The sequence below is a fragment of the Crinia signifera genome, chromosome 5 (assembly GCF_055691185.1).
Source record: "Crinia signifera chromosome 5, ASM5569118v1, whole genome shotgun sequence".
Classification (NCBI taxonomy): domain Eukaryota; kingdom Metazoa; phylum Chordata; class Amphibia; order Anura; family Myobatrachidae; genus Crinia; species Crinia signifera.
The window spans coordinates 31,377,833-31,390,750 of NC_139221.1; the positions used below are offsets into that span (position 1 = coordinate 31,377,833).

At 45.4% G+C, this 12,918-nt stretch overlaps 1 protein-coding gene across 2 annotated transcripts in view; it reads right to left on the reverse strand.

Moving 5' to 3' along the window:
- Window positions 1-7,445: 7,445 nt before the first annotated feature.
- Window positions 7,446-12,918, reverse strand: part of ATP6V1C1 (ATPase H+ transporting V1 subunit C1) — a 63,446-nt gene continuing 57,973 nt past the window's right edge. For both annotated transcript variants that reach the window (XM_083186948.1, XM_083186947.1), the window contains exons 11-13: window positions 10,319-10,416; window positions 9,210-9,336; window positions 7,446-8,081 (exon numbers count right to left, since the gene is read on the reverse strand). In XM_083186948.1, coding sequence (XP_083043074.1) covers window positions 7,986-8,081; window positions 9,210-9,336; window positions 10,319-10,416 — 321 coding nt within the window. In that variant the 3' untranslated portion in view covers window positions 7,446-7,985. The remainder of the gene's footprint in view (window positions 8,082-9,209; window positions 9,337-10,318; window positions 10,417-12,918) is intronic.

Consider the following 12,918-nt stretch of genomic DNA (forward strand, 5'->3'; position numbering starts at 1 on the left):
CATTTTAGGACCATTGAGGTCATCAAATGTTCACTCAAATAGCATCTTAAAGCTGCATGTGGCGTCTTACAACAGCTCCCTGTATAAGAATCACGCACGTCACTAAAGTGGCCTCAGGGATAAAGGAGGGATCCAGCATCCTAAAGCAGAGACAGAAATATTGTGGTCCGGTCATAGAATGGTAGCACTAGCGGTTAGTGCAGGGGTGGCAAAACCGGTCCTCGAGATCTACCAACGGTCCACATTTACCAAATCACCTAGCTGGTGCACAGCTGTAGTCATTACTAACTGTCACATCTCCCAGGTCACCTAGCTGGTGCACAGCTGTAGTCATTACTGTCACATCTCCCAGGTCACCTAGCTGGTGCACAGCTGTAGTCATTACTGTCACATCTCCCAGGTCACCTAGCTGGTGCACAGCTGTAGTCATTACTAACTGTCACATTTCCAAACCTGCTGCATTTATTCCTTCTATAGATTCACAGGTTGCCTGATATACATGAACTGTTGGTAGATCTTGAGGACAGGCCTGGCCACCCCTGGGTTAGTGTGTGCGTGGGCCAGCCAAACTAGTGGGCACATCTAATCAAACAATGGGTGGGCCTATAGGGGAAAGAGCTCAGAGTTTCTTGTATTTTAACCGTCCTGCTACAAGGAGATCATTTTAGGTTTATGTTTTTAATGTCAAATTTTTTGATGCTTCTTGTTGGTATTTGTTATATGACCGCTTATCTACGGGGATATATGACAGTAAACCAGCTACATTTGTTGTGCCTTTTATATCTTTTTCTCTCTCTCATTTGCTGTGAACAAAGCATTATGTTTGTTTCGATTTAACATTGTATATTTCTGCAATATAGTTGTTCATTTCAAAATAAAAATAAGAATTTATAAAATAAAAAAAGGGACTTCAAAACCAGCTTTAGAGGGGCATTCAATGCCGGCCGCTATTTCCGAAATGGCGCCTGCCGCCTTTTCAATGCTGCTGTTTCCCACGGCATTGAAGGTGGATTTCAACAAAACAGATCCGACTTTAAAACAAGTCAGATCTATTTGGTCGGAAACAGCCGCGGATTGTCGAATTTACATCTGTTTTTAGACAATACTCTGCCGTTTTGGCTGATTTGCTTACTTTCCAACACTCAACAGTCGACAGTACATTGACTGCCGGCTGTCGAGTTCCCGTTGAAAGGAATGAAAAAGTGCGAATTATAACTCACCGATAATTCCTTTTCTTGTTAGAGATCCCATGGCAGCCATAACACTGGGATATCCTCCCTTCTCCTAGTTCAGACAGAATGTTTTTCAGGGACCGCCCACCTTGGGTATAATAGTCTCCTCCTCCCTCTCCTCTGTGCCTTTCCTTGGACCTTCTGGGATGATGAATAAATGATTTGTCTTCCTTAGACTGGCTGTTCTCTCTTTGTAAATGGATATGGCTCGCACCAGGTCTAGCATATGCCAAGTCCTTTGCTCCTCATTTTCTGGTTCTGGGAAGAAACTCGGCAAAGTTCTATCCTGGCTCAGGTGGAAAGATGATATCACCTTCGGAAGGAAGTTTGGGTTTGTTCTTAAAACTACCCTGTCTGGAAAGATGACCAAGTAGGGCTCTTCGACCCATAAGGCCTGAAGTTCTCCGATTCTCCTTGCCGAAGTTACTGCAATAAGAAACACCACTTTCCACATCAGAAATTTCATGGGGATTAATGACAATGGCTCAAATGGTTCTTTTGCCAAAACTTGTAAAACCAAATTCAAGTCCCAGGGAGCTACTAGAGATCTTATAGGTGGACGAATCTTTCTCATGGCTCTAGAGAACCTCTTCACCATCTTCTCCTCCGCCAGACTACGGTCCAGAAGGATACTTAGAGCTGAGATTTGCGACTTAATCGTAGCCGTTGCTAGGCCCATCTTGAAGCCGTCCATCAAGAATTATAGTACTTTTGAAGTCGGTATTTCGTGAAATTCCTCCTTAAATCTTCCCCAGCTTAGGAATTTAAGCCAAGTTTTATAGTACACTAGTGATGACACCTTCTTCCTGGCTTCCAGAATCATCTCTACTACTTGGTTAGATAGGTCGTATCTCTTCAGGACTTTCCGCTCAATTTCCACACCTTTAAGGAAAATATGGCTGGATCTGGATGACAGATTGGTCCTTGAGTCAGCAGATCGGTCTGTATTGGTACACTCCAGGGCTCTTGTACCATCATGTTAAGAACTTTCGAGAACCACGGTCTCCTGGGCCAGTCTGGTAGGACGATGATCACCTCCACCTTGTCTACTGCTATTTTCTTCAGAACCTTGCTTATCATCGGAATGGGGGGAAACACGTATCCCAGCTTGAATTTCCATTTTACCGAAAAGGCATCCATAGCTAGAGCTTGTGGGTGATAGAATTTGGAGCAGAAGATCTTCACCTTCCTGTTGCCAAACGTCGCCATGAGATCTATCTCTGGCTCCCCAAATCTTCTCACAATTGAGTCGAATGCTGTCTTGCTTATCTCCCATTCTCCGGGTAGTACTTCCTTGCGACTTAGGAAATCCGCTAGTACGTTTTCCGAGCCCGGAATGTATACTGCCGATATCGACTGAAGGTTCATCTCTGCCCAAGCTAGAATTTTCTCTGAGACCACCATCAGTCTCTTGGCTCTTGTGCCACCCTGGTGGTTTAAGTACGAGACTACAGTCTTGTTGTCCGACATGACCCTCAAGTGTGAATCTCGAATGTCTTGTGAAAGCCGCTCTATCGACCTCCAGACCGCCAACAACTCCCTCGCATTGGAGGATCTCTGACTCTCTTCTGCCGACCAAGTTCCTTGAACTGACTTTGATTGAAGATGAGCTCCCCAGCCCAACATACTCGCGTCTGTTGTCAGTATTAGGTACTCTGGATTTTCCAGCTTTGTGGATTTTGCCTCCAAACTTCTTGTCCACCACAGTAGTGACCTCCTTGTTTTGTCGTGCAGGGACACCAGCTGCTTTTCGCTGCCTTTGTCCCTTGAATAGTGAAGGAACTGCCACTGGAGAGTTCTCATTCTCCATTGGGCCCATGGTATTAGGTGAATGAATGATGCCATCATACCTAGTAACTGGAATACCTGACACAAAGGAAATCTCTTCTTTTGAGACAGTAACTTTGCTAAATGATGAATCCTCACGCACCTCTCCACCGATAAAGCCACTGTGAATTTTTCGGTGTCTATTCTCAACCCTAGAAACTGGATTTTCTGACGAGGTACCAGTTGGCTCTTTTCTGTATTGACCACCCATCCGTGTCTCTGAAGGAATCTGATAGTTATCTCGATGTCTCTTTGTACCTTCTGCTTGGATTCTCCTGTCACCAGAAGGTCGTCCAGCTTTGGATCTTCTTTCGTCTCAATTCTGCCATTAAGGTTACCAACACCTTCGTGAATACTCTGGGTGATGTTTTGAGGCCAAAGGGGATGCATGTAAATTGGAAGTGACTTCCCATTACTGCAAATCTGAGAAATTTCCTGTCTCGATGACACACTGGTACATGGTAGTAGGCATCTCGCAAGTCTATTGATGCTAAGAACTCGCCTTTCTTCAACCCCGTCATAATCGAACTCACACATTCCATGCGGAATTTCAGAGTCTTTATCCATGTGTTGAGATCTCTCAGATCCAAAATGGTCCTGAAACCACCTGTGTTCTTCTTCACCAAAAACAGGTTCGAGTAGAACCCTTTTTTTCTCTGAGCTTCTGGTACTGTCTCTATAGCCTTTTATTTCCAACAACTGTTGGATCTTCAATAGCAGCTCTTGTCTTTGTCTTAAGTCTTTCGGAGTCTTTGAGACCAGGAACCTGTTGCAGTAGGGTACCTTCATAAATTCTATCCTGTACCCATTCTTGACTATGTCCAGAACCCACTTGTCTCTTATGGTCTCTCTCCAGATCTCCGCAAACCTTAATAACCTTGCTCCCACCTTCAGTGGATAGTCATGACCTTCCTCCTCTCCGAAAGGACTGGCGAAAAGTTTGCCTGGATGTACTGGCACTGCCTCTTCTGAAGAACGGACGCCCCGGCCTGTAGCTCTTCGCATCCCTATAACCCTGTTTGCCGACATTCGGAATAGGGAATTTATTTCTTTTGTCTTGGGGCAACCTGGTTCATTTTCCCCCAGAAAGTTTCTGGATCATACTGTCTAGTTTAGATCCGAATAAATAAGTACCTTCAAATGGAAGTGTAATCAGTCTATTCTTAGACCCTGCATCCGCACTCCAAGGTTTCAGCCATAAGGCCCGCCTTGCCGAAACTCCAGCTGCCATTGTCTTTGCCGCTAGTGAGACTGTGTCCAGAGAAGATTCGCATAAATACTCTATGCCTTTTTGCATGATCTCCACACTTTTGATCAGGTATTGTTTGGAGATACGTTCCTCAACGTCTGTATGTAAGTTAGTTGCCCACAGTCTGAGTGCTCTCACCACTGATGCTGTAGCCACGCTAGCTTTGAGTGATGTAGCAGCTGTAGAATGTACTTTACGTAAAGCATTCTCCATCTTCCTGTCCATTGCGTCTCTGAACGTCGCCCCATCTTCTACTGGGATTGTGGTTTTGAAAACAATCTCGGCTACTGCACCATCCACCTTCGGTACAAGACACCAACTGAGGAGTTCCTCATCTTTATATGGGTACATTCTCTCCAATCTATTATTTGTTCCTGTTCTTTTGTCAATATTTGACCATTCCTTGGTTATCATGTCCCTAATCATCTTATGGACTGGAAAACACCTGTTCTTCTTAGATTTATCCTGAAACAATGGATTATCTTCCTCAGTGTCTACTGGCTCTTTAAAGCTCATTGCTTTATAAATTTTCTTTAGCAAGCTCTCTACTATCTCTAAATTAAATGTCCTGGAGTCCTCAATTTCCCCAGGTTCATCCTCAGAATCCTCTTTCTCTATGATTTCTCCTGGATAATCATCTGCTTCCTGTGATAATTCTGCTTGCTCCCTGGATCTTTTAGGATTTTGACTTTGTGCAAACTCTTCCTTAGACACAAATGAATTTTTCATCCATTCCATCAGATTCTTTAATACATCTGTTTGTTCAACTTGCTTAGTGATTTTTGATTGGGCTTGCAAGCATTTCCCACATACTGTAGCCTTATCCACAGATGAGAACAGCATATCACAGGTCATGCAGGTACATGAAACAACCTTCTTCTTTGCGGTCCTCTTTTTAGGAGTAGGTGAAGAAGGCACACTATAAGCAAAAGGATAATTACTATCTATCCTACAAACAAAACAGTCTAATGCCCATAAAAACCAGGGTTACCTCAATTGGGCATCAGCAGGCTTAGGGGAAGAAGGTAGATCCATATCTGATCCAGCCTAGCAGACTCCTGAAAACGAGTGACAGTCTGCTGGCAACACAGGTTTAAATAGCGCGCTTTAACCCTGCGCTCTCCGCTCTGGCAAAGCATAGTATAGCCAGGCGGAACCTAAAAACCCAGCCGAGTACCCGGGGGATCACTTAGCCCGTGCACCCGTGAGCACGCTGGGCGGAAGTGCGGCAACAGCGTGCTTCCGCCCCTTCTGCCTGCGGCGTTACTACAAATCCTTATGCCGCGATGACTGCTGTAAGACTACAGGCCAGCTCCAGGCGCTGCTGCTGCCCCTCCGCTTCAGTCTCACCAGCGGGAGTCACCTGCCGCCCTCCTACCACGCGCGTGTCTTGGCGCACTACAGGTACCAGCGGCACTGTCTATCGCAGTTTCCAACTTTCTTTTAGGCAGGTATACTTAGCTTGTATGGCAGGACCCAGTCCACACTCCTACATGCTCCTCTTCTCCCCGGGCAGCTACCCTTCAGCTGAGGCTGATTCTGAGGCACCCGTTTAAACAAAATAAAACACCCTGCACTGTCTAACTAACGGAGACAGAAAGAAAAGACACAGAGGAGAGGGAGGAGGAGACTATTATACCCAAGGTGGGCGGTCCCTGAAAAACATTCTGTCTGAATTAGGAGAAGGGAGGATATCCCAGTGTTATGGCTGCCATGGGGATCGTAAAAGAAAACATCCTGTATTCCGATTGTTGGGACGTTCCGACAGTCGGAATCCGAGATTGAACGGAGAAAGGGGTTGGAGTGGAGAAATCTTTTGAGGCACTTCAAATCTCTTTCAGTGACTCCCCTCTCCAAGAGAGAAAGAGGTTTTCTCCCTGCGGCCAAAATACTGGTAAGCTGGAACAAGACAACATTCTATATAAAGGACATTCTGAAAGTAAGCTCAAATTAGCTACACACTGCTATAACGCCGCTCACTTTTAGAATTATTACACAATCGTATACAAAATGCTTTGATTGGCTACAGACTGATTTTAATTTGCTCCCATTTCCTACATGGGTCTGTGTTATCCAGTGCTGGCGGCTGATGACATAGGGGAATATGTACTAAGCTTTGGAGAGTGGTGAAGTGGAGAGCAATAAACAACCAACCAGCTCCTGTCATATATCAAACACAGCCTGTAACAGTAGTCAGAAGCTGATTGGATGGAATTTTGGGGTATATTTATTAAGCTTGGTGATGTGATAAAGTGGCTGGTACTTTATCACAGGCCAATCAGCACGTAACTGTCAAGTTGCCGGCTGGGTTTGAAAAAAAAAAAAAAGACAAGACTTGATTGGTCGGTGATAAAGTACAGTACCAGCCACATTGCCACATTATCACTTACCCGGGCTTAATAAAAATCTCTCTCTCTCTCTCTCTCATCTTCTCACTGGCCTCCTCTTCCTGGGGCCCTGACTGCCTGCGCTTCACACCATCCCGACATTGCCGCCGGCGGGTGCAGCTGGAGTCTGTTCCCCTAGTGTTGCTGATCCCAATGTCAGGGAGATGGAGGGGACCCCCCTACTGTCCCCAGCCGGGCTCTGCTCCCTGTAGGGGTCTACCGTGGTGCTGCTCCCTCACTCTGTACCCCCCTCTACTTCTAGGTGCTGTTTATCTGCCTCTAGGCCTGGTGCTGGGTACCCCCTCTAGTCCCTCAAGGTGTAAGGTGTCCCTCTCCTCTGTACCCGATACTGGACCCTCACTGGGTACTAATCCTCTGACCCTGGTGGTGGGCAGTGGGTGCTGGTCCTCTGTCCCTGGTACCCTCAGTGGGTAGTTGGATCACTTGTGCCTAGGTGCCCCTTTCCTCCATTTGGTCCCTCACCGTGCAGTTCCTGGGTGTTGTAGCCCCTTGGCTACCCCCAGACAGCTGCAGCCTGTTTTCCACCCTTCGAGGAGCCACCACTTCCTCCCCTAGGCTTATACTCGAGTCAATGATTTTTCCCAGGTTTTGGGGGTAAAATTAGGTGCCTGGGCTTATATTTGGGTCGACTTATACTGGAGCATATGCGGTCATTGCAATTTAAAATTGCAAAGGGAACACACGAATAGTAATACATTGAAAGGGAGGAGGAAAAAAGCAGAGACAATCCCACTTGAACAGGTATGTTTAATTTCCCTGTGTGTGCTGACAGTGCTCTAAAGATCCTTATCAAATATACAGAAAGCACATACGTTAAATATTACATACACTTTACATCACAACTCCACATAGAACAATTATGAACGAAATACAGTGAATGGAATGGTATAAAACAATTACACCATGGTCTCTTGTAAACAAGATCTACGTACGAGCAGTGGTAACGAGGAGAATAAATGATGATCACCATACGGATGAGGAATTATATCTTCTAGGATACTAAGTGGCCTGTCAGGCATAAATACATTTCTTTATAAATAGACTTATTTGCTCTGTGGACATTTAAATACCTCATTGATTAAAAGCGACAATATCGATTGAACTTTCTTTAAAAGAAAAACAGTGTCAAAAGGGCAACCAAGGAAGAGAGGGGGGGGGGGTCCCCTGTTGGGTAGATGGTACCCTGGGGTATGAGAAGCAAGCACATTGTAAGTAGTTATGGATATCACTGTACTCGTTGCTGCTCCAATAACACAGTTACATTTTATTTTACTTAAATTCCAGCAAACTGCAGTCGATCTTGTAGTACACGTAGGGGTAGTATTCCTGCTGGCTGAGGTTTAATCCAGGTATATCCATTGGCGCCTAGAGAAAGCAGATTAGGACGATTAACCCTTTGAGTGAATTTGTCAAAATAGGTGTGAAAATTGGCAAGCAACATTTTTTTTCCAACATAATGACCTGTAATGTTTATTTTATATAGGAAATATATTCTTTTTTTACAACACATTTTTTATTTGAATTTATATAAATGTGAGAAACGCTGGGATTTTTATTGGATATTATGAACATCTCTCAGATGTTGGAACTCAAATGGTTACAAAAACAACACATACATACATACATACATACATACCCCTTCAGAATCGGAGTCCACATGGATGGTAAAATAGGAATATTTTTTTATTATTATTATAAAAAGTCTCTCTTTTCATGTCTATCCTTTAGCCATGTCGACATTATTGCTTGCAGCAACCTATTGGCCACGTCGACTGTAGACCGAGACAATGTCTGCCAGCCACCCGTAAACCGATAAGGAGGCAGAAACATTTTAATAACCAAAAAAGCCCCAAATGTAATTAAGTCCTCAGGGCTATAGAAGTAGAGGATTAACGCTACTTGTATAAGTAAGAAAGAGGAAAAAAAATGAACAGCGGAAAAAGAACTTAATTCAATAACAGTGATAATTGTGTTACAACTATAACACAACTTTGCGGCAAAACTCATGACCCCGTTAGAGTCCTTATTTCAGTTAGTATAACGGTTTGTAATACATGCTCCTTAGCCGGTCTTACTAAACATGAACTCGGGGGAGGATGCCGACCAAACTCTAACTTTTGTTTTTTAAAGGGGCAATCGCTTACATGGATCCGAGTTTGGCCAGCATCCCAATTGGCATTAAGTCCGGCCCAGGTATTAAAAGTAACTAGGCATCGGTAAACATGATAGAGGTGGAAAATGGGCGTTATTCAACATCCCGACAGTCGGAATCCTGGGCCGTTTTCACACAGCTTGACTGAAACTCGACAGCCGTAATTCAAGGTTGTCAATTTGCAACAAAACAGACCCGACTTGTTTTAAAGTTGGATCTGTTTTGGTGGAATCTGCCTTTAATGCTGTCGGTAACGGTGGCCTTGAGTTGGTGGCGGTCACTATTTTCCCTGGCGAAGGGGGAGATTGAATACCCCCCAATGACTTTTAGGCGTTACTCACATCAATGATGGATGCTGCGCTACTGTCCAGGTGCTTGTACAAATCATACAGGACTTCCCTTAGTTTCTTCATGGTCTTCTTGTTGGGCTGCAGTAGCATGGCCTGGAAATTCACTGGTAACCCATACCTAGGAACAGAGTAACCATACATTCCCAATTTATTTATTATTTACAGTTTCTTATATAGCGCAGCAGATTCCGTTGTGCTTTACAATTGGAAACAACAGTGATTAAACAAACTGGGCAGATATGGGGGGGAGGGGGGGGGGATCTTAGGTGCATCTTGGGGATGGATTTGGGGCGCTGCTCCCCTTGGGTTAGTGTAGCTGAGATGCCTCCGGGGTGGCACACCCTAACATTTATTTAACACTATTTATTTTCCATGTATATTATACTTTGTACCACTTCACTTTTTAACCTCTAGCTTCTTCTTCTGGGGTGACTGGCTTATGCCGGCCTTTTTGGGGTTCCGCACCCCAGATTCAAACTTGGTATTAGGGACCCACCAGAAATGAGGTCACCGTGAAGCTGGTTGGAGGGCAAATATTTCTTGGCCAATGAATATACCAAGAACCTCTATTATTGATTAATAATATGGAGTGTGCATCTGCACAATGTGTTTTTCTTTGCAAACAGACATGGAGGTAGGAGGGCCCTGCTCGCAAGCTTACAGTGTAAAGGGATAATAGGAGGGATACATATGGCTAGGACTCCATAGCATGGCAGTCCCATCAGATTACAAGACAGTCCTGATGGGATGCAATTAGATATAAATGCTACTGGAGGTTGTGTGGGTGTTCCTGAATAGGATAGGCTTGCCTGAAGAGGTGAGTTTTAGGGAACGCTTGAAAGTTTGGAGGCTAGAGGTGAGTCTTAGTGTGCGTGGAAGGGCATTCCATAATCCTGCAAGTGTAAGTGGGAGCAAGTAATGAGTGTGGATGAGAGACGCAGATCTTGTGCAGAGCGGGGAGGTTGGGTGGGGATATATTTTGAGATAAGCAAGGAGATATAAGTCGGTGTAGTCAGAGTAATGGCTTTGCTCAGCATTGTTATGTAATCAATGGATAAATATCACATTACTTTGTATGTTCTATTTTGGTTCCTTCCTACCTTAGCACAGACTCCACAAACACCCGCAGCGCTTTCACGTGGATCCATGCAATAAAAGCTTCACTGAAATTGACTTTCAGCCATCGTACCAGAGGACCCTGCGGAGATACGGAAATCACAGCATCACCTGATTATTGCACAGCATCACCTGATTATTGCACAGCACGCAATCTGTATAAAAACACTGACATTAGCGCAAATTACAGCCATTTATAATAATTCCATTTACCGCAATGTTATTATGTTGTACAAAAACTAAAATCATTTTGACTTATTATGGCACTTAAGTCATTTCCCTTGGCCTAATTTTGTTCTGGCAAAAAATTTTTTGGATTGAGGTCAAGAAGAATAGATAACACTGTGTGACATGTTTACTAATATCCCTTTTACATCACCGCAAAAACGTGGGTCATCGGCGGGTCAGACCCAGGTCAGCGGCGGTGTAAATGGGTCACGCCGTGTCCCTTTACGCAGGACTTCTACCCAGGTCCTGACCTGGGTAGAACACGGCTAGGACCTGGGTAGAGAGCGGTGGTATGCTGGGTCATCCGATCCGGCTTCCGTTTACATGAATAGGGGATGTCCAACCTGCGGACCAAAGCGACGGCTGGGGGGGTGCATGGGGGCTGGTGGCAGCCTAGCAGCTTACCTTGGTGCTGGGCTGTCCCCAGCACGGCATCAGCGGTCCCGGTGCTTGGAGATGATGTCATCTCCAAGTGCCGCCTCCGTCTACAATGCGGGTAGGCACCGCAGTGTAAATGGGGTAAATCCCAGATCTGACCCGGCTTGGATCTTTGTTCCAAATGCCGGGTTGGATCCATAATTTTTTGTTTAAAAGGGGTATAAAGTAGGCCACTCATAAAAAGAAGTTTTGCCAGTTCTACAGATGTGTCCACATACATCTACCCCTCCATGCGGTGCAAGTCACGTTATACGCGATGTGACTCTGAAGCGCCGAGTGTCTTTTTTTTTTTTTTTAGACCTTTTCCGTCTTATTTGCAAAACAAAGTGAATGCAACTGTTGCTTTATCTGCATAAGAAATGGAACATTGCAGTGGTTTCCTGAAAAACAGTAACAAAGCATTTCATATACAGATACAGAATATAGGTATGCCACATATCACTTTACTCAGCAGAAGCTGCTTGTGCATCCTATTCAGTTTGTAAATAAGATGCATTTTAATGGGAAAAAGTGACAAAAAAAAAAGATGCCTGGCACTACCGCGTCACGCCACTAGAAGGGCTGTTTAATGCGAAAGGAGGCTAGGTGTACATGGAACAGCGATATATTCATGACGCAGGACTGTCTACTAATAACTAGTCACACATTTCACACATACAGCGCAATAAATTGTTCAAGCCTGTATATTTATACTACCGTATTACTCTTAGAATATCAGCTACATATTTTTAGCGCTAAACTGTACCTACAGTTCTTGCTGGGGCTGGCAATAGAATCGCTAGCCCCCGCCATCCGTTGGAAGGGGGCCCGTGCACACGAGACACTTGCGCGCCCCTTTCCGATGGAGCTCCCCACTGCCGTCCGACGCCTCCCCGCCAAGTATCTCCCCTCCGAAACACCACCCCCCCCCCCCCCCTAACCCTGCCCGTCTCCCTGATGCGGAGATGGGCAGGGTTTCCGCCGCCCAGCCACTGAGTGACTGGGACGCGCGTCACAGTCTAATGGAGTCACTCTCAGCCAGCGTGGACATTCTGTGAGCGCTTGCGCTGAATGAGAGGGGCATTAGAGCTGCTCCTGGTGATTTAATCGCCAGTCGCCGCCTTTCGCCATCCGCCAGAAGGGGGCGCATGAGCACGAGAGACTCGTGTGCCTTGTCCTGATGGAGCCCCCTGCCTCCTCTGTCTCACGCATAGCCCCCCACGCTCCCCTCTAACCCTGCCAGTCTCCCTGAAGCAGAGATAGTCAGGGATTCCGCTCCCCGCCGCCGAGTGACTGAGACGCGTGAGCGTTCCGGTAAGATGGAGCACCTCTCCGCACGCATGCGCCAGCTCAGGGGATCTGGTGACTCCCTGAGCTGGCGGAGAGGCGCTCCATCTGTATGCAGTTACTGACTATTTTGCAGCCCAGTGACATTTTCCATATTTTACTAATCCCCAACTGTCATTTTTCAAACCACGCTTCATATTTATTAAGCCTGGTGAAGGGATAAAATGATCGGCGATAACACACCAGCCAGTCAGTTCCACGCTGTCATTCTTCAAACCAGCCTGTAGTTTGACAGTTAGGAGCTAATTGGCCAGTACTTTATCACCGGCCACTTGACTATGCTTGTTACATCTGCCCCAGAGTCTGTAATTCGACAGTTAGGAGATGATTGGCTGCTGCATTATCAACTTCCACTTTATCACTTCACCAGGCTTAATACATCTGCCCTTATATGACAGTGACGTGATTGGGCGACTGCATTTCTAGGTCAATGTTCACCCCAACCTTGCAGCAGCGGAGGTTACAAAGGCTAACCTGAACAAAACATATTCAATTTTGATTGGACAACGGTTTTTCAGCTCAAACATTTTTAAATAAAAATCATATGTAACTGTGATAAGGGTCTCTAACATTGCACTGCCTTGTTAGGATA